The 22,072-nt window shown below is 45.6% G+C and overlaps 1 protein-coding gene across 1 annotated transcript in view; it reads right to left on the minus strand.

Annotated features, from left to right (window-relative positions):
• COL6A6 (collagen type VI alpha 6 chain) overlaps positions 1-21,097 on the minus strand; it is a 76,581-nt gene extending 55,484 nt beyond the window's left edge. Inside the window, exons 1-9 of the mRNA XM_040962999.1 lie at positions 21,037-21,097; positions 17,729-18,325; positions 15,933-16,553; positions 14,341-14,901; positions 13,094-13,651; positions 10,471-11,046; positions 7,687-8,256; positions 897-1,240; positions 747-825 (exon numbers count right to left, since the gene is read on the minus strand). Coding sequence (XP_040818933.1) covers positions 747-825; positions 897-1,240; positions 7,687-8,256; positions 10,471-11,046; positions 13,094-13,651; positions 14,341-14,901; positions 15,933-16,553; positions 17,729-18,325; positions 21,037-21,097 — 3,967 coding nt within the window. The remainder of the gene's footprint in view (positions 1-746; positions 826-896; positions 1,241-7,686; positions 8,257-10,470; positions 11,047-13,093; positions 13,652-14,340; positions 14,902-15,932; positions 16,554-17,728; positions 18,326-21,036) is intronic.
• Between the last annotated feature and the right edge of the window lie 975 nt (positions 21,098-22,072).

Below are 22,072 nucleotides of genomic sequence, written 5' to 3' on the forward strand. Positions count from 1 at the left end.
TGATCTGCTGCCCAGAGGTGAGCAGTAACCTTCTGGGTGCAGTTCTTCCAAGAGGAGGCAAGATGTGAGTGGCTTGCTGGTGCTGGGTGAACCTGCATGATGGGGGAAGTTGGGGTGGGGCAACAGCAGCTTCCAATTATGGGAATATTTCCACTTTCAGTTGGACCAGAATATGAGGGTGAACTTTGCTTTCATTGATGCATATTTTCCTACTATTGACAATAAATCAGGTCAGCCATTGGCTTCCAAAGCCAAAGGCCTTGTGCCGGATCTTTAAACATTCATAAACATCAGGGTTGGTGGTTCACTTGCGGTCTAAAGAAAGGAACTGATTAGAAGATCCTCAAACACAAGTCAGCTCTCCTGGCAATGTTTGCATCTTGGAAACTCTAAGAGTCTTACAAGAAAACAGTCTTATTATTTCTTAGAGAAATATAGACTTTTTCATTTCTACCAGAACTAAAGCAGCAGCAATATTAGACAATGTGTGGTAAGGGAGAAAGAAGCATTGCTGGGAAACATTAGGAAGAAGAAATTCAGGATTTTGAGATGGAAGGAAGTACCGTGTGATTTCCTACTCAAAAGGCATGAAGAACAAAGGAGGTATCAAAATGTCCCCAGAGCTGATTTGCTCTGCCCAGTGCATACAGGGTTATTTAAGAACCTGGGGACATACAGGCAGAGCTAGGTTCTGAAAGTAAAACGTTAGCAAACAGCCCTTTCCAACTCAGCCCCATGCTTGGTACCTTCTTTTCTGAGTTCATCAGACTTTTGCTCAAGTTTCTCAATGTCATCATCCAATCCATCTGAAAACAAAAGGATCACCTAGGAAAAATAAAAAAAGAATGAGTAAAAATTCCTCGTAACCGCAGATCAACAGAGTACACCCTCATTACCTTTCCTCGGGCAGCGGATTTATTCTGAAACGCATCCCAGAGAGACGTCAAGAGGTCTGTGTTGAGCAGTGAAGGGCCTTGAACTGTTATACTCTTCAAGCTGTTCAGGATGTTGTCACTGTAGATCTCAAACTTGGGAGAGTATTTCCCCAGGGCATTTGTCACTTGAAAAGCCACACTAACTCGTGTCTCTGTGCCCACTTCACAGCTTACTCCATTGAGGGAGCTGATGGTTCGTAAAATGCCTTGAAGGTAGGTTTCCATCCACGGCTGGCCTTCAAACAAAGTCTGTCCACTCTGATAAGTTGAGACATCAAATCCCACCACAACATCCACAAAACAATCTAGGATTCAAAGGAAAGCGATGCTTTAACCAGTGAACGTCTTTAATTCACATTTGAAATTCTTTATCATAGTTATGACTTAGGAAAACAAGGAAGGCCATGTGTGAGGCTTGGAGTCACTATCATAACCTTTAAAGGTATAAGCATACATTATCACATTGGTAGCTGGCATGAGACCTGGATGCTTCTTACCACAACTGAAGTCCTAGGAGATTTTATCACTGCCATTGAAAAAATTACTGCCACTGAATTATTTAAATACCATGAAATAGATTGCAGAAATGTTAATTATCTAAAATTCTTATCATCCTACTTATCAATGAAGGACATTCAATAAACATTAAGTTATAGTCTGTATAAGAGAAATGTAAAAAGATTTGAATAGAGGAAGTCATTCAGAAAACAAGTCGCAAAGGACTCATGTATAGGTCGGTTTTAATGATTTATCTGCAGTTTTTCAGATGTCAATTCTGTGAGCCGGCATCTACTCACGTTATTTCCAGACAAGACTGGTCAACTGGGTATCTGCAAGCCTTTGAAACCAATGTGTATTTCAATTTGTAAAATAGGAGTCTTATTTTTTAACAAGGAAAAATTTGGATGAAGGACAAAAGAAGCCGTATTGGTAAGTTTTCATGAGATTCCAAATAAATATGTCACCCCAAATCAGAAAAGTTGGTCTTCTAATTTTATATAGTTGGAAAATCTCTTTAGACATTCAGAAAGGACAGAAACTGGTCAGAAAGAAGAAGCGTCTGAATATGTTTGCAAACTCCTTGCCAATCTGGATTCTCTCATATCTGTATTATGATGTAAAATCTCACTCTTGGATCAGGATTATTCTGACCTCTGAGCAAAAAAACAGTAACCAAAATCAAGGTACGTGGCTGCCCTCAAGGAAAACCAGCCTTACCAGAGCACATCATGTACTATGGTTTCCCTTCAGAGCGTATCAATCTTTCGCCTAATACCAGGGCACATCAACAGAAATGCCACGATGACAGCCATTCCAGGAGATGGCTCCCTACAAACCTCGAGTATTTCAGGTCTTTGTCTAAGTTAATCAGAGTACAAAATCTACGTAAGATCCTTTGTGTTTAAATAGACAAATGATTCCATAATAATGTGATCAGAGAAATGGAGCTTGTCAAACACATTCGGAGTTAGCCATCATGTGACTCTCTGTGACGAGGGAGATCCAGGCCAGGCTGGACATGTGCGCTTCCACGCGACACCCCTGCAAGCTCCGAGACCCCTGCCCTGGCAGCAGGAGCGCCTCACAGCTTGGGGACTGGAGTGCTCCAGGACAGTGGTTCCACCTCAGAATCTGCCAGTGACGATTCAAAATCATGCAGTCAGGGGTGGCTTTGGAAGTGGGCTAGGGATTTCCAAAGAAAACTGATAAAGATGAAAGTAGGATTAAGGAGTGGAGTAGAAAGGAGGCAATCAAAGCAAGGAAAATGAAGGAGGTCACCCGCAAGACAGGCTATGGTGGGTGACGTGAAGCAGCATCCTGGGCCTTGGCCGAGTCCTCCAGGCAGCACTGGAGATTGCCAAGGAGCAAAGCTGTGAGTGAAGACAGGAAATCTAGTTCATTCAAGTGTTGGTCATGATTCTCTCACTGGTGAACAACTTTTGGCAGATCTTTAAGCCTCTCCGGGCATTCTTTTTCTTGCCTATAAAAACAGGGATTATATATCTCTAAATAAAAATATAAAATAACAGCAAAGGGTAGATTGAACTAGACAGCTGAAGTCTCAGTTCTCTGCCAGACCCCAAAGCTGATCCTAATTATCTGACTCATAAGGAAAGTCCTTAATTGGAACTGATCATGACAGATTCTTAGTATTGAGAAATATCATCAAGAGGTTAGAGGATAGCTGCAAGATTAGGAGGCTGGGAGTCTGGAGAAAATTCTGGAGAAAGGAAAGGAGAACTGTGAGTAATTATCAGCTGGATGGGAAAGGAATTCATCTGCAGCCTTGGAAGGAAGGGTGGCTTAGGTATAGGAAACAGGTACCGTCAGAGAGCTGGCAGACACCCTGACCAGATTTGCTCGCCCGTCAAGAACTGGACATGTGTCTACTGCACAGTCCCAGCTGTCACCATCATCGGGTCTTTGGACACACTGTAGGAGAGGGCCAGGCTCTGACATGCTCCCTGCCCAAGAGCCCCAGCTGCTGTGGTGTGGCCCCTCACTACCCACAGCCCCAGACGCAGGACACAGTGGCTTCCATTTCCGGTTTCTCCAGAAGTTCCCCAAAGGAGCTGGGTTAACAGCCCAGTACTGCGAGTGAGTTAACACCTCACGGGGTTAAGTCTGACCTAGCAGGGGCAGAAGGGAAGGAGCTGGCAGACAGATCGTCTCCTCTGTCCCATAGTGGAGCAAGCCAGGCAATGAACCCACAGGGTCTCTCTGGTGATGCGCTGTATAGCCAGTGGCCCAGGGTTGCCTCCTTGAGAGGCTGTGGCCACTCCATTTACAGACCGCCTGCTTATCCCTCCCTAGCTCATGTCTCTGAAGCTGCACACCCTATGACCTGCTGCACACATGTTGGGTTGCAAACTGTTTTCTAGAGAATGCAACTAAGACAGGAACATCCTGAGCTCCTTGAGGAGGAAACTTGGGAATGACTATTTTTCTCTATTTCCCTCCTTCCTTGAATCAGATCTGAGTTTTTTTTTCTTACTTTGTTATAATCACATTGGCCTTTTAACTGATGCTCATTTTCATTCCGCTCTCTGACTGCAAATGCAAAAGGTGATAGAAACTACTGGTTCTTTGTTCATCTAGTTGAGTCTTCCTGTCAAGAAGGGCAGGGTCTACTCATCCTGAGGACAGATGGCAGTCTTCTCTCAACAGTGGGAAATCAGGAAAAGAAGCGTGCAGGAAGGCAGGGAAGCGGACTTGAGAGGGGAGCTATGCAGGAGCCACTGATGGATACTGAGACATTACATGTGAATACAGCTCCAAAATGCTGCCCCAAGGCTCAAGGTCCTACACCAAGGAACTCCTGTTCATTTGCAAGCCAATGCAAGCTAATGTTATTGTTGCATGTATCTGTATTTCTATTTTTCTAAAAAAAAAAAAATCTATTCTGACAGAAAGATTTCTCTCTTTCTGATTCACTCTGTAAATGGCCTCAACTTTTTAGGACTAGACCAGGCCAAAGGCAAGAATCCCAGTCTCCCAAGTGGATGCCAGGGACCCAAGGACTTGAGCCACTGTCTACTGCTTCCATTGGAGGGACTAAGACCGAGTTGGATCAGAAGTGGAGGGATGGGGACTTAAATCTATGCTGTCATCACAGATGACAGTATTTGTGCCACAATACGGGAGCTGTGTATTTGGCTTTCTAAGATCACGCTGCTATATCATGTTACCATGGGAACTTACACTCACTTAATATTCACCTCAAGCTTCCCATTCATCCTCCCACTTGTCCTTTTGAAGCAATAAGTAAAAACGCCTCTACTGTTCATTTTGTAGAAAAGGAAATCATGAGTTGGAGAAGCTCGACTGAGGTTTCACAGTGAGAACCGGGAGCCAGGCTTCTCTGCAGTCCGCATGCCACACCATCTTATTTAACCACTTCCTGATTTGCTGCTGATGAGTTACTAATTCTCCTGCTAGACAGTGCAGGTGGAAGTGACAGCTCAGCAGCAGGTGGTACCCGCAGGAGGCAGCAGCTTGTTGGAAATAATTTCAAAGATACAAACTCCTCATGAGTTCACAAGCTCCAGTTGTTTACTGGTGAAACTCAACACTTAGACTCTGGTTCTTCATTATGTCAACAATAGATATCCATGCAATAATCAGAAAATAGCGGAATTTAACAAAAAAAAAAGATAATAAAAGGGGAGATGGAGTTTGAGGTCAGACACAGAAGTTGGAAAATACCCTTAGTCTGTTACTGCCTTTCCCAGGTGGATCAGGCTAGGAATCATCCCTTAGGCCCCATTTCCATATTTATAAAAGAAACTAAAAATCACCAGCCACATAAGGTGTTGGGAGAATTGAATGAGCTAACACACCGATAGTGCTTAGAGCACCAGACGTGATTCCTCACAGATGCTCAGAGAGCAACGCCTCATCTCCCTCATGTCTCCGTGCAGCTGACCTTTGCTTCAGACACTGAAGTACAGTGTGCTCTTAGCCAAACTCTTTGAAAATGATTCAGCTTGATGAATCAGAAAACTAAGAATCAAAAAAAAGTAGCAATTTCCTGAAGCTGCCCATTATCTTAATCAGCAGAACAAATGTTTAGGCTCTAACTTTAGTTTGCTTTGAGCCAACCCGAGCTATTGTCTGTATTCTTTCATTTGGGGATTTATGGTTTCAGAGAAACTGGTGTCCCCACATGCATTTGCACACTGCTCTGAAGCTTTATCAGCGCACGTTCCAGGCTCATCACCTCACAGCTCACAGCTCGGCTACAGAGCCCTCACTCACATTCCTGCTTGCTGGAGTAATAACTTCAAGTTTATCTGAATGTAGACTACTTTCCTCTGAGTGTGCATGTGTGTCCAACTGCTTCCTTTAAAGAGAACTAACTTCTTGGAATATATACTGTTTCCTTTCAATCCATGATTTTCTTTTTATGCACTGAAGTAGAAACTAGCCACTAGGGCAGGTAGTGGCAGAGCGGCTAAGCCTCTACTTGCAGCCCTGGTATCCCATATGAACACCAGTTCAAGTCCAAGCTGTTCCACTTCCCTGCTAATTACCTGGGAAAGTAGTGGAGGACGGCCCAAAACCTTGGGACCCTGCACTCGTGTGGGAGACCTGGAAGAAGCTCCTGGCTTCGGATGAGCTCAGCTCTGGTTGTCACAGCTATTTTGGAAGTGAATCAGCAGAGGGAAGATCTCTGCCTCTCCCGCACTATCTGTAACTCAAGTAAAAATATTTTTTAAAAAGAGACTAGAGGTTTCCAAGGTGACTTCCAGCCCGATAGCTGGCCACGGGCATTTCACAGGAGAAAGAGGGCAGGTTTGTCAGAGGTGATCGGACACATTTCAAAGTAGGAGGAGACCGTGACACAGGATTTTTGAATCTGATAGCTCCTAATCAACCCCAGGTTGTTCAACCTTTACCCTACACATTGCATCTCAAAGGTGTGAGACTGAAGTCCAGAAATTTTCAGAAAGAACTTTCTTGAACTCACCCACTGTACATGTGTGTGCAGATACACACACACACACATACAAACACACACATACACACACACACAGGGCAGGGCACTTTCCTTTTTAAGTTAAGAGAAGTTTCTTTGTTCAATTGGGAGACCATTCAGAAGGACTGGACATTCTCAAGAATAAGACTCAGGAGAGGCAGCCACACAGGCAAGTGTATTGCCCAGCATTCACTGAGGCAATAGACACGCTAGCATTTTTCAGAATGGAAAAGGCTGAGTCTAAAAAAAAAAAAAAAAGTGGAAGACCCACACTGCTAGGATTCAGATCCAGGTCCCTGGCTGCCTCGGAATAGGACTTGGGGGAGATGAACAGCAAGCACAGCTGGTCTGCCCAGAGTGTGGAGGCAACCGCAGAGCAAACAGGTCAACCTTAACTTCCGTGGTTACAGTTAAAGCTTCTCTTCCATGACATCAAGCCGATGGGAAAGAGAGGTAAAAGCATGGCTTAGTTAAGTAAGACCCAAGAAAACGGGAGTGTGCACAAAGCTGCACTGCAGAAGCAGGCTGCAAGTCAGGAAATTCTGGTGATCAAGGGCACTCGGGGGAACAGGCTCAAGTACACTGCACCACAAAAACACTTAACCCTGTGCTGTTTTCATCAGAGTGGACAGAACAAAGGAAACAGCAGCAGGAGGTGCAGAGGGACACAGACCAGAGATGGGACTCTACCAGTCAAGAACTCTGATTTTATGAAACATGCTGTCCACCACAAGGCAACTTAACAGAGGAAGCTCTCCCTTTAAGATATTCCTCCCTGCCATCTGTTGGAGAAACATAAAATGGCACTAGCGTTTAAGGAAATACTTACGGACTTCTGTGCTAAAGTTCATAATGCTCTAGGAATGGCCCCACCCTCCCTGTACCACTGTGCTCTGCAGCTCTGGAGGCCCCGTTGCCAGGCAACCCAAATCCATCACACAGTTAACACCTGAGACCCATCGCCAGTCCCTGAAACCTGCTGGCTTGTGCACCTTGGCCTTTCCCCACACCTTCTGAAGTCAAGACATTCCCATTCCTGAAGAAGGTCTGCTTCCCTGAACGACGAGGGTGGGGGAAGCAGAAATCCCAGCATCCCAACCACCCTGTTGCTTAGCACAGGTCCCAGAAGATAGTTAACTGTATGAAGCTCAATTTGAAACCTAGAGATACAAACCTAAAGTCTCCCAGAAGCCCCGGGGGATGTAAACAGAGCCAGAGGAGAATGTCAGGGCAGTTAGCAGGGGGTGAGGGAAGATCTCATTAAACACTTACTAGTCTCACTCCCCGAGGTACAAATGTTGCGAACAATCCTTTTCTTGACCTTTCTCAGTTCATCGAAGTTATCCACTGTGAGCTTCTTCTCTGCAGTGCCAGTGATCTGGATGAGCTGCTGATCGTCCACCTGGCCAATGCCCACGGCGTAGATGTCCACGCCCTTGTGTCTCAGCTCCTCGGCAGCCTGGGCCACCTCATCCTGGGACTGGCCATCCGTGAGGACCAGCAACACCTGTGGAGTTCCTGTGTTGATCCTGCTGCCCCTGTCTGCCCGGAAGTAATCTCCCACCTGGCGGAGGGCATCGCCAATGTGTGTGAACCCAAAGATCTGTTGAATGTTTGCGATCTGAAGCGACACCTCCTGGACGCCTGAGGACATTCCCAGTGGAAACTCGGGCCGGTAGGTGTCGCTGAACTGGGCTGCTCCGATCTGCACTCTGTGCAGGTTCACATCAAAGTCTTGAACGACAGACGTCAAAAATTCCTTCATCTTCTTGAAGTCTCTTGGGTCAATGCTGTTGGAACCATCCAGGAGGAAAACAAGATCTACTTTTTCAATTTCGCACTCTAAAAAAAGGAAAGGGAGAGAGAAAAAAGCAAAAATGATGATTCATTTCTTGAACCTATCAAGAATAAATGTTTGCAATCATACAGAAGCCTTTTTTTTTTTGAAAGCGGTTTCTTATTTTGTGTTACTTTGTGTTCATATTAATTGGGGATGTAGGATAAAAGCAAATGACTAGATCGTAAATAAAACAGCGCCAGGCATGCACCACTCACACATCCTTTTAACGCGTCTCTTGGCTTCTCCATTTGGTCTTACGCCATTGTCTTGTCTGGGATGCAGAGAACAAAGGATGTTGGTGCAGAAAACAGCCTCATGTGTGATATAGTCTTAACCCTTCCAGAAAGTCCCATGACAGGAGGAGCACAGCGAGGACAAACAACATCCCACACATCACTTAGAAATTCACACAGATGGTTTGGACTTGTGACTTGGCTTTCTTGGCCTATTGACCCAACACATTTTTTAAAAAAATTATTTATTAGAGAAAATCTAGGGTTTCAAAGTAGGCCTTCTCATCCAAATCCAGCTGATTTTATTCTTTATCAGTCCCCTTTCTGATGCCTATAGGCTAAAATATCAACCTTGGAGAAATATTTTTTGAACGAATAAGGCACAATAGTTAGAAATACTTAAATATAAAAAAAGGAATGGGAGAGACCATTGCCAATAAGTGAGTTATGCTCAGCACATGCTCATGCATATTCTGAGCTCTGGTCAACACTGTTCCTTAAACTCCCCAGGGATCCAACTAGTGACCTAACGCTAATGATTCTCACTGTGGCCTCGGCTAAGATCAACGCTCAGATTCCTACAGTCCAGATAAGCAAGGAAGTGATACAAAGTAATCTGGCAAATATACATGGATCCTTTGGGAATTATTGCGCTGCACAAATGCCTTTGTTTCAAAGTCCAATAAAGGAAACCAAGTCTTATTCTCCATCCAAAAAAGTTGTTTCATGGTAGAGACACAGTGTCAACTTCTGTGGAGACTTGACAAGGGAGATCAAGTACTCGCCATCGGACGTGAAGTTGGCAAGGCATCCCAGGGTTCGATAAGACCCAGCATGACTCTGCCAGTTTTGTTCCAGAAGAGCAACCTGCAGTCTAAGGAGGCAAGGCCTATGAACACCAGCAGAGTTAAATGAGTGTTAAGAAGTACTGCACCAACATGTTGGAACTGTGGACTAACAACAGCTCATCTAATTAAAATGACTACTTTTATTTTCTCAAAAAAAAAACTTTTGGGGAAAAAAATTAAGGAATTTTAGTGGGACACAATCTTCCTTCGGAAATGTAAGAGGAGAAATGAATGAATGAATGAACAGATGGTGGATAAATGCAAGACGACACAGGTGCAGGAAAGTCATCTGCGACAGCCATAAGAGAAACACAACAGCCGGGGCAGCAGAAACCCCTTTGCCCTGTTGTCCTGGAAATGCCTGGGCTGGGCCAGAGTGTTCAGTGTTGGGCTTCATATGTTATTTTGGTTTTTCATGAATAAGTGTTGTTTTATTGTTTAAGAAACAGAGTTGGGAAGGTAGAGTAGAGGAAGGGAGGGGAGACGCACAGTATTCCCACCATACGCTAGCTCACTCTCCAGATACCAACGCTCCAGGCTGGCACTGAAGCCAGGAACTAACCGAAGCCAGAGTGCTCATTCGAGGGGCAGGAAGCCAACTACTTGATCCATCACTGCGGCCTTCCAAGGAATTTTCTTACATTCACAGGAAACTGGAGTCAGGGGGCAGAGGTAGGCATCAAACCCAGGCATCCTCCTATGGGATGGCTAACTCCCACCCTGCCAGGGTGGGAACAGATGAAGAAACATGGAGTGGGTGGTGCTGGCCCCAAGTGTGGGCCAGCTTGTTCTTAGCAATAGACAGAATCAGAAGTGTTGTGTGAGCAGCACCAGTGAGCCAAAGATTATGTCAGTCATCTGTGTCCTAACAAAGAGAGCTTGTTTAGAAAACAGTGATTTGTCCATCCAGAGAGGCACGTGGGAAGGTGGGAATGTTGCCAAAGACAATGTTAAATGCTATCTCAGGAGGGGCCCACGTGAAGTGCCTGTGAGGTCGTTCCTGCTTGGGGGAAGTCATGGCACACTCGGGGCCTTTCCTCTGGGAAACATACCCCTGGTACTCCAGCTCTGGTTTCGTTTTCATGGTCTGGTTCTATGCTGTTCATCAGGGGGAAACAAAGTCCACAAGCCTTACCTACTTTCGAAGAGGTACAGACACTCTCCGACACATTGGCAAATATCCCCTTCAGGCCTCCAAAAGTCTCCACGAAGTAGTACTTGTCACTTGAACCCGCCATGGCCAACAGCTCCACGTGGTTGGCGCCAGCAATGCCCACAGCCAGGATGAGGATGCCCTTGTCGCGCAAGGCCTTCGCGGTGGCATTGAGTTTATCACTATCGTGGGATTCCCCGTCAGTGATCACAATGAGGACCTGGGGCACCCCTTTGTGCAGGCGGCTGCCCCAGGCCTCAGTGAACATGTGGCTTGAGAACTCCAGTGCCTTGGCAGTGTAGGTATTGCCCCCCATGGGCTGGTCGTTCTGCAGCTTGGAAATCACCTCCCACTTGGTGCTTAAGTCATCCAGTTCAAACAGCACCTCTGGGTTGTCAGCATACTTCAGAGCCCCAAAGCGGACCTGTGATTTGCCGACATCAGCCTTCTTCACTAAGCCAACCATGAATTCCTTCATAATGTTGTATTCATCATGGTCAATGCTGCCAGAGCTATCGATGACAAATACAACATCCAGCACTTCGATCCGTTTACACTCTGAAAGAGTGAAAGAGAAAATTCACAGTGAATGATTGCGGACAGCAGGCCTCCCTCCAGCTGTTTGGGTAAAATCCTGCTGTTTTCTTTCCAGGTGATCCCATACTTTACAATGTCAAGTTCCTGGTCACCAGCTACTCCTGTGCTGCCAGTGCACAGTAGTACTCAGGTGAGCTTTTAGGACAAGGCAGATGTGAAGCCAAGCCAACTGAAGGAGGGCTCAGTTGACAATCACAGATTCATTGCAAAGAAAATCTGAAACCTTTGGACTGAAAAGAAAGCATCACAGTTCTGTGTAAACTTTGCTGTACGAGTGACTCCTTCAACACGTGCTTTCATTTATTCAAGTTTGTCTTTTATTCTAAAGCCATGGATAGATTTTATTCTTAAGATAAACCTTGGGGAAATGATCAAATGGAAAGAATTTGGCAACACTGATTTCATAGATACATGACAGCTGACTTCTCAAGGTTACTTTCTCTCCTTTGACTTTCTTGAAATATCTATTCTCATGATTGTAATCTCATCCTAGACATAAAGCCCATTTGTTATCTGACCTGGGATGTCCTAACATCATGTTCCTATTAACCTTTATCTCTGAGGTCACTGTCATGGAGAAGTAGAGCAGGAAAGACCTAATTAATTCTTAATCCACTTGTACATGTTCCATCCAAAAGTACAGTGCTCCGTGCCCTAACTCACACATTCTGAAAAAATGGAATGTTGACTTGATTAGTTATTCAGTGCTTATGAAGCCAATTGAAGTCTATTTATCCTAGAGGTCTTAGGAAGGTAACTCACCCATTCTTAAGAAACAGAACTATTAAGATGTAAACCCCTCACCCACCCTGAGGCTTACCCCAATTCGTCCTTGTGGCTGGACTGGTTGCTTTGGGTGGGGCAGGTAAAAATCAAACCCATATATTCACTCCACTGACTAGAGGCCAAGTGCTTGGAGCCATAAACCAAATTCCCATGAAAAGCTGGCTCTACCAAAGAGGGAATTGTATCCCTCCATCCTTTGGCTGCCTACAAAGCCTGTGTTTGGATTACCCAGGGATTGGGGCCAGGGCAGGGTGGTTGATTGCTCAGTGTTGGAATCCTTGAAAGAGTTCATATGTGTTCTGGGCAGAACTAGGGGGGAGTCTACTCCTCTCTACAAATACCAGCCATCATCACAAATTCTGTTCATGGGAGTTAAACAGTTATTGACTAGAAACCAGTGTTTCTCCCCAGGACCCCAATCATACCCATCTGCTTCATAGGTCCATTTCAGAATGCCTGTCACACAGCCTCCAGGTCACAGTACCCACTGGTCACTTAGGTTTGCTGAACATTTGTTAGCTCAATCACTCTAATTTTGTGGGAAGAGAGTTGGGACTAAGCCTTTATTTCCTTTGAAGTACTCGTCACTCAAATTCCTGTACTATACTCTATGTGCATAAGATTTAAAGTATATCAAATCATTTTTGACATTATTCCATTTGATATGAACATCAGTCTTTAGAAATTGCAAAGACCAATCCCAAGCCCCACAAAAGCCAGTCTCCCAGTAGATGAGGTCTTCCCATCATCTGCCTTGATAGCACACTTATGGCCCAGTGACACAGGAACACAGGCTTGGTAAGATCATGCAGTGTGTGACTGGTGCCTTCAAGCTCCCTAACGGACAGGGCTGCAGCCAAGACGACCTACCTGCCTAACTCTGGCCACCCATGCCTGGGTCTGACCTCTTTCATTCCCCACTGAAAACATCTTAATCACCCCTTAGAGGACCTGGATATACAGTTACTTCGAGAACTTGAAGACCTAGTAGGATACCACTCTCTCCAAAGGACGATTCTTCATCCTTCAGTTGCTTGTCTATCATGAGATTAAGTCCACTAGGTAGACCAAAGTGACTCCTTATGGTGTTAATTCCACAAAAGCTACTAGGATAAATATTTCAATGAAACCAAATATTTACAGGATCCAAGTAGAACCCTATTTAGTCAAGAAATAATGGTTGATGTTTAGGTTGGGCTACTGTGAAGATATTCATACTTACCTTCACGGGGACTGCAGATTCCAAAAACCAGGTCATCTTCTATGTGCTGCAGAATGTCGAAATTCTCAACATAAAAAACCATCTCTGGCCTCCCACTGATCTCCTTGAGCTGGGTGACATTGGAACCAAACACTCCCACCGAGTAGATAATCACACCTTCTTGCCGAAGTGCTTCCGCAGGACCCTTCACTACATCCTGGGCTTCGCCATCCGTGATGAGGATAAGGTATTTCCTGACGCCGGGCCGGGCCCCCTTGGCAGGGCTGAAGTACTGAGACACAAAGGTTAGGGCGTGGCCAGTCAGGGTGGTCTCGCCAATATGAGCCATTCCATCTATTGCATTTGAGATGTCACTCTGTGATGTAAACGTGTCGAGCTGAAACTCCTCCTTCTCGGTGTGGCTGAATTGGACAACTCCAATCTGTACACGATCTGCCCCAATCTGAGATTTGCTCACCAGGTTTTTCATAAATGTTTTCATTTTGCCAAAGTTCTCGAGTCCTATGCTTCCCGAACTGTCCACCAGAAACATGATGTCGGCTTTCAAGTCTTTGCAGGCTGCATGGGAGTGGACAAGAAAATTCTTAACACAATTCTCTATTGATATGTGCTTGGTAAAGACTATCAGCAGGTTACTAATTTGCTTAAGCATGTAATTCAGGTCTTCTCAAGCCTAGCATTGCCGACATCTTGGGCTGGATCATCTTTATTGTTATAGAGCAGGCAATGTGTCATAGGATACCTGGGGATCTTTAGCTGTAACCTTGACCCCCACCCATCAGATGCCAGTGAACTTTTCTAGTCACGACAAACACAAATGTCTCTAGACATTGCCAGCAGGTGCCATCAACCCTCTTAAACAGCAGCTCTGAAGGAATTCATACAAGTTTCATACACAAAAAATTTAAATACACTCAAAGTACTTCTGAAAATCTAAAACCATTTGATCCCTTGATACCTGTGATATTCAATTATATCTGTCCTAGTAGGGATTTGCTGGGGGGAGGTTAATTAAGACACTGGGAAGGTCTCCAAATACTATTCTTTTGCTTGAGGTATGAATAAGAATGACCCCCCTAGTGGGGCGTGGGGTCTTTATTTTGTTCTGGAGAACAAAGCAGTTACAAATATGCTCAAATCTCCACTTACAGAAATGTATGTTGCTTTTCTAAATTAGCAATATTAAAGTTTGTCAACAAGGTCATTTGTTCAAGTCAGAGGTCAAACCCACCACGTATGTCTCTTACCTTCTTCAGCACAGATTTCCTGAACAACTTGATTTCTTATGTCTTTTAAGGCATCAAAGTCATGCACATAATATACTCTCCTATCCTCGCCCGCAATCTCTCGCAGCTGTGTCTGATTGGCCTCCTTGACCCCAATAGCATGGACACGGACAGTCTGCTCTCTCAGTCTTCTCACAGGCTCCAAGATGCTGTCCTCAGACACGCCATTTGTCAGGACAACCAGGTGACACGGCACTTTGTTTGCTCGTTGCTTCTTTGCCTTCTCCAACAGCCTCAGTGTGAAATTCAGCGCTGCCCCCAAGCTTGCGTTCCCACCCAGCTGCCTGATGTTCTCAATGGCCTTTCCCACATCCTGCTTGTTGGAGTACTTATCGATGTCAAATTCCAAGTCCCAGCCGTCGGCGTACTGCACAGCCGCGACCCGCACTTTGTGGGGGGCAATGTTGAACATGGCCACCACCTCTGACAGGAAGGTCTTTATTTCCTGGAACTCTGTGGCCTGGATGCTCTCTGAGCCATCAATGAGCAGAAAGATGTCTGCTTCCTCCGTCTCCACACAGCCTGAAATGCAACCAAGAGCTTCAATGTGGCATCTGGGCAAAGCGTGAAGAGACAACATCAGCCTCCTCAGAGAGAAAGGGAAGACAGTTTATGAGCTTAGATGCAAGAGTGAGGCTACAGCCTAACAGCAGGATTCTCAATGAAGCAGCTAAATATGCCTTGCCAGTATGCTATGAGGTTTTCTACTTTTCTCTATACGTCCAATGCCATGATACACTTAAATAGTAGAGAGTTAAACTTGTACCTGTGTCTAAAAGACTATACCATTATAATAGTATAGGGGGAAATGACAGGAGGGAGGAATAGGGAGGGAGGAAGGAAGAAGGGGGAGGAGGAATCCCTAAACCTACAAAATGGTATCATGGAAAATAATAAATTTGCTCATTTGCCTTTGCTAGACAATGAATTAACCACCCAAGACATTGTTGGTGTCTTTATACATGAAAGACAGTAAACATGCGATCAACATTTGTGGAAGGACACAAGCATCTATGTGTCTGTCTGTGTATACATAACTGCGATAAGATACTTCCACAGCCTGTGGGTGCCTGCAGAAAGCGTAAGAAGATACTGCCCCCGCCTCGCCATCCCAACTTGTAGATGCTGGGCTAGCTCACAGTGAACTACTTTGCCATCCACATGATACTTCTTGTTTGTTCTCTAAACTGGCAATTTGGGGGTCAAGAAAGAGAAGAAAAAGAAGAAACGTAGAAAAAAAGAGGGTGGTCTGGAAGCGAAGGGGCGAAAGTAAAAAGAGAGATGAGAAAAACGACGAAGGATGGCATCCTGGGGGTGTATGTGATGACAGTCACACCCAAGAGGAAAAGAAATCTTTCTTTTGTGCCAACAGCAGATTGTCAGGTTTAAGTCTCCCCAAACCTCGACTGTTTTACTAAGTGAGAGAAAAAAAAGAACTCGTCCTGCCCGCATTGTGCCGGGAAAGCCCACATTCTCAGCTAACGTTCAAGATACAGGCAAAGACAGGAAGCAGCGGAAAGGGCATGGATGCCCCTCCTCCCGCGGGATCTTACCGGATTTGAGGGTTTCGGTCCGTTCGGAAAGGACAGTGACCGTGTGGGTTATCTGGTTCCGCAGCTTTTTCAAAAATGTCTGATTATGGGCGGCCAGGTCCGAGAAGGTTGGCAGCTTGGTGAAGTAGTGCTCAGCAGGGTGAGATGCTATCTTTTCCAACTGGCTGGCACTGGCCCCCTGTATGCCCAAAGTGAACACTGTCACTCCGTGGCGCCGGAGGTTCACAGCTGCCTCGGTCACGTTGTCCTCCGAAGCCCTGTGAGTGACCAGCACCAAGATCTGGGGCACACCCCGGTTCTTCCGGCTGCCGCCTCGGGCACTGAAGACCTCCTTCCTGAGCGCTTGGAGGGCAGCACCGGTGTAAGCCTCTCCAGCCCGGGGGCTGAGATCTTCCACGTGCTGGAGAAGCACTGATCTATTGGTGCCCTGGCTCAGAGCGCTGAGGACCTCCGTGTCATTGGTGTAGGCCACAAGGCCCACTCGCATGCAGTTCTCCTTTATGTCAAGGGCAGAGAGACTTTCTTCCAGGAACGCCTTAAGATAGTCCAAGTTCTCCTGGCTGCCGTTGACTGCCACATCTAACAGGAACACGACGTCAGCCACGGAGGGGCCTTGGCAGACTGCGGGCAAGGAGGCAACAGGCACAGTGTTAGTTCCAGATTCTGCATCCTTGCTGAGCACTGGAGAGGGAGCCCAGGGGTCAGTGTATCACTTAGAGGAAGCGATCAGACATCCTCGTGGTCTCAGCTCTCAGTCTGATGCCTCCGCTCAGCTCAACTCCCAGCTCCAATTTCCTCATTCGTAAAAGGGAGATGCTCGTAGTATTTATCTCAGAATAGTTACAGGGATTAAATAACAAACTTGGTCTGGGACCTGGTCCTTAGGAGTCACTCAAAGAACAGCTTTCATGATAAAAATCAGTTAAAATAAAACTGTGTAATTAATTTAAAAAATGACACACAAAAAAAAGCCAGTTAAACACTTCCACAATAATTCCACAGTAATTACAGTGCAGATTTTCCTATGGGATCCTAACAGAACAATTGAACATCGGACTATTTGGGAAAGATACTAATAAGGAATCATTTAAATGATTAGTGTTTTCTATTATGGATAAGAAATCACGTATGACAACTGAAACCGATTTAGCCAGGAATTATGTCAGTTTCATGCATTATTTGGATAGGTACACTTTGAGTAAGTTAGTTTCTTGCTGGCTTGTCTCTGCCAGAATAATATAAACGCTAGAACATCCTTGTGGATAGAGCAGGACAAGAGGATAGATGAACAGCACCAACTCGGCACACAGCAGAAGGGAGGAAGGCAGTGGGGGACAGAGACTGTGTGGGCTGGGAACCCAGAGGCTGGATATAACTCAGGCTGCAAACTGGAGCCTGGCCCTGGGCAGGGTCACATGGCTTCTAAGGTCACCTGCCCACTTTGCTTGCAGAACAGGGGATCTGGACATAAGAAATGATTCCTGGCTCTAGTATTCTGTGGTTTATATGCCTTCTGGGTCAAGGATTGTAGTAGCTGCTATATCTTGTAAATGAACCAGTAACAGCAACCGGAACCCAAGGAGGGGACTCAGAGGTCAAAACTAGGTAGCAAGGAGCAGGTGCCCCCGGGGTTGGAACAAATCTGCAAGCCACAGCAACATGATTCAGTGTGAGGGAAAGCCAGCCACGTGGATATCTAGCAATGGAAAATGTAGGGGAGTTAGTTTCAATCCTCTCCGTGTAGCTTTTCCTAAAGCATTTCCGTTCCCACGCCCGTGCAAGGTGCCTAAGCTCACCTTCGGCAATGAGGTCATCCATGGCCGCATCCCTGTACTGCCCTGCGTCCCTGATGGCTTGCGTCATGTTCTGAGAGAACGTGCTCAGGTCTCTGACTGTCCGAAGGTGGAAGTGGAACCCAGCCGTGGCCATGGCCTTCAGGTCGTCCTCCGCAGCTCTCTGCACCCCCACGGAGATGATTCGCACCCCGTCTTGGCGCAGGGCCTCTGCCGCCTCTTCTACGTCATCCTCAGATGTGGCAGAAGCCAGCACCACCAGAATGGGTGGGAACTGCTTCTTGTCCCGGCCCTGAGCAGAGGCGGAGAAGTAGGTCTGGTGCGCCTCCCTGAGTGCGTTCCCGAGGCGCAGGGAGCCGCCCATGAAGCCGAAGTTATTCCTGATGTGATTGAGCATGGGGCCCTTGCCCTTGAACGTGCCCAGCTGGAACTCGCTGTGGAGCTGCTCGCTGTACTGGGCCAGCGCCACGCGGTACTTGTTGGCCTCGATGGGGAGGCTGGCCATCATTTTGTTCAGGAAGGTTTTCACGGAGGGGAAGTTTTTAATGCCCAGGTGGTCGGAGCTGTCCACCAGGAACACCACGTCTGCATACTGAGGGCCTGCAGAACCACAAACACATGAACCAAGCAAAAACTGTAAAAAGGAAGGCCTTTTTCTTTAACATCTTGGCAATGAACTCAAAATAGACCGAAATCTTCAAGAAAAACCTTTGGTTTTTGGTGGGCTAATTCTCTTGTGCATTTTTTCAAAACACTTAGTTTAATTGGAAAGTCAGATTCACAGAGAGAGGAGAGAGAAAAATCTTGCATCTGCTGGTTCATTCCCCAAATGGTGGGAGCTGAGCTGGTCCAAAGTCAGGAACCAGGAGCCTCCACTGGGTCTCCTGTACAAGCTCAAGGTGCCAAGGCTTTGGACCACTGCTCCACTGCTCCTAGGCCACAAGCAGGGAGCTGGAGGGGGAGTGGAGCAGCCGGGATAAAAATTGGTACCCATATAGGATGTCCACTCTTGGAGGTGGAGGATTAGCCAGTAGAACCACTGCACTGGCCCCCCTCTTATACATGTTTTACAAAACAAATTTATATGAAAGTCAGGGTGACAAAGAGAAAGATTAAGAGATCCTCCAGCTGCTGGTTTATTTCCTAAATTGACTATGATGGCTGGGGCTGTTCTAGGCAAAGTTGGGAGCCTGGAGCTCCATTCAGGCGCCCATGCGGGTGGCATGGGCCCAAGTAGTAGGGCCATTATCTGTTGCTTTCTGAGGTGCACTAGCAGGGAGCTGGAGATGAAGCAGAGCAACTGGAACTCAAGTGGTTTTTGCAATGTGGATGCCAGTGTCACCGCTCAGTGGCTTCCCCCACTGTCACAACGCCAACCCCCATGTAACCTCTTACATGAACTGATCCAAAATTAAATGTTACTTTTGCAAGGAATTTGTTAGATATATTCAGAAACTTAGATAAATCATACATTTCTTATACTTTAAGTGATTGATCTTTGTACTCCCCCCCTTCAAAATATGACCGCAACTTCTATCAACAGAATAAACATTTTATTGAGACTCCATTTTCTTCAGATTGGTTAAGTGAAATCTGAAAGACAGCCTTTCATTGAAATGATCATTTAAGGAATACAATGGATGATCTGCATAACATAAAAATATTTTGTATTTCAAAGCATTCAAATGATTAAGTATAAAAAATCTGCAAATCATAATGTGATTGTTTTAATCTATTTTAAAGTCGACAGTAGTTTTAAGGAATCACATATTAAAATAGGTATACTTATTCTTTACATATGCAGAATCTGATAGCCTCGTTATACCTTGGGCAACAAAAGGGATAGCAGCTTTAGTTTCCCCTGTAGATGTAATTTTTGCTTAGATATACAATGTCTTGTCGAACTTCTAAAGCATCAGTCAATGCTAGATTCAACACTAATGATCTAACTGTAATTTTACATGCCAGGGGATCCCTGGACTAAAATGACCACTGTTGTGTACTGATTTGAACTTGGTGCTCCCTCTGTCATAGCCTAAGACTCATTTCTTGTCTAGGAAGGGGAGGGAAGTTGTGTGTGTGTGAGAGAGAGGGAGAGAGGGAGGGAGAGAGAGAGGAGTGGGAGGGTGTTAGAGCAGAGTGTACAGCAGGAGCTGAGTCTATGCTTAAGATGTTGTGGCTGTGGATGGCAGCATCCCATGTCAGAGCACTTGGGTTTGTGTCGTGGCTCCCCTGACCCCAGTTTGTATCCTGGAAGGCAGCCATGCTGGATTAAGTCCCTTCCGCCCACATGGGGGACCCTGGATTTAGTTCCTGACTTTGGCCTGGCCCACGCCAAATGTTGTAGTAATTTAGGGAGGGCAACAATGGATAGGATCTCTGTCTCTGTGCCTTTCAACTAAATAAAAAATTTAAAAGAAAATACAGTATGATTGAGAAGGGGTGAAAGCCCCGAGTCAAGCCACTCAATGTACTTGAGCTCGGTCTGTGCTCCTTTAAAGTTAGTAGATGCAGCTACAGAGGATCCAAGGACCTCCTCACTTTGTGACTCTGGTGAACTGAACAGATAATAGCTCAGTTCCAGTGAAATTAAAGTAACTCCAACCTTTTCCTTTCAGCAATTGCTAGGAAATGAGCTTTGGCACCTAAGCGTGTTATTCTATTGTGCTCACATTACATTGATCAAGACAAAGGAAAAAAATCATTCTTGTCTTTTAAATAACTTTTCCAACCAATATGGCATTCCTTTCGTGGTTATATAACCAATATCATGTCAGGAAAGAAACAAATAAGGACCAATCAATACTGTCCTCCACAGGAAGATAGCACCGCCTGTGAGGACTGTCGGCTGAGTCCTGCCCACAGGGCTTGATTCATGACCAGCAGAGATCTTTCTAGTTAACACGGAGAAAAGTGGGTGCCTGGCACATGAGGTGGATACAGGCTCTGATAAGGTCTGTTGTTATGTCTAAACAAGGAAATGATATGGGAGAAAACATCACGTCTCCTTAAAAAGCTTGAGGCTCAGACAGACATGAAAGGATGATGCTTGGAGGGCAAAGTCTAGCTCATCTTTCCACACCACTGGCTGTCGGGACCTGCACTGTTGTATAGCAAGTTAACCCCCCACCTGTGAGGCTAGTGTGCCAGATGGGCACCAGTTCAAGTTCCTGCTGCTCCGTTTCTGATGCAGCTCCCTGCTGTGCCTGGGAATGCATTTTCTATCCTTCCACTTTTAGTGTATGTGAAGTGAGCACGGAGTGTATTTTCTATAATAAAAATTATGGGCAACAATCCTCACTTTCACTTACCAGAATTTTGATTCACGGACACATGGCAGTAAATTATGAGCAAGAACAAAATCCACAACATGTTCATATTATGATCCCAAAAAATCTCCAACTGGAAATCTGTAAAGGCCAAAGCACAAACATCTAAGATTGCTGTAAATATTACCTGGGAATTAAGACTCACACATTTATGCCCACACATGAGCACACAACGTTATACAACAGATTGGACACAAAGATTCTTCCAGGCAACAAGAAATGAAGTTCATTGACCACCTCATCCACGAAGTCACTTAGAATGAATCACAATTTACTGCCAGATGAGCTTGTCCTGGTCCTCAGATCCTGTTGAAAGAGGAGAATTCCACAGTTAGTGCGAGTAGCCAGATGGATTCTGTCGCAACAATAGGATTTCTTCCTATGGATCGCGTCCCAATACTTCAGTAGCCTCCTTAATCCTGCATTGCCAAGACAACACTGAGGCCACCCCGGGACACCGAGGCCACCCCAGGACACTGAGGCCTTGCCATTGTCAACATGTTTGTCTCATCTTTGAATCAGCCATATTCCTAGATGCAGTCAAAATTCCCTCCTTTTCCTTTTTTGTGATTCCTTATTTTGTGACACTATACTCATGTTATTTTGTAATTTTATAGAATTTCACTAGAGTTTCCTCCTTCATTGTAGTTAAAAAAGTAATCTCTCAAATTTCGGGATAAGAGGAAATGATTAAAACCAGTACCAACTTTCCATATTCCAGGCAATATTTTTTTTTAAGATTTATTCATTTTTATTGCAAAGAGAGGATATACAGAGAGGAAGGACAGGGAGGAAGATTCTCCATCTGATGATTCACTCCCCAGTGACCGCAATGGATGGAACTGCTCCGATCCCAAGCCAGGAACCAGAAGTCTCCTTCGGGTCTCCCACGTGGGTACAGGGTCTCAAGGCTTTGGGCCGTCCTTAATTGCTTTCCCAGGCTCAGGCAGGGAGCTGGATGGGAAGCGGGGCCACCAGGATTAGAACCTGTGCCCATATGGGATCCCAGCGCTTGCAA

This window comes from Ochotona curzoniae, unplaced genomic scaffold (assembly GCF_017591425.1).
Source record: "Ochotona curzoniae isolate NIBS_2020 unplaced genomic scaffold, NIBS_Ocur_1.0 contig_1302, whole genome shotgun sequence".
Taxonomy (NCBI): Eukaryota; Metazoa; Chordata; class Mammalia; order Lagomorpha; family Ochotonidae; genus Ochotona; species Ochotona curzoniae.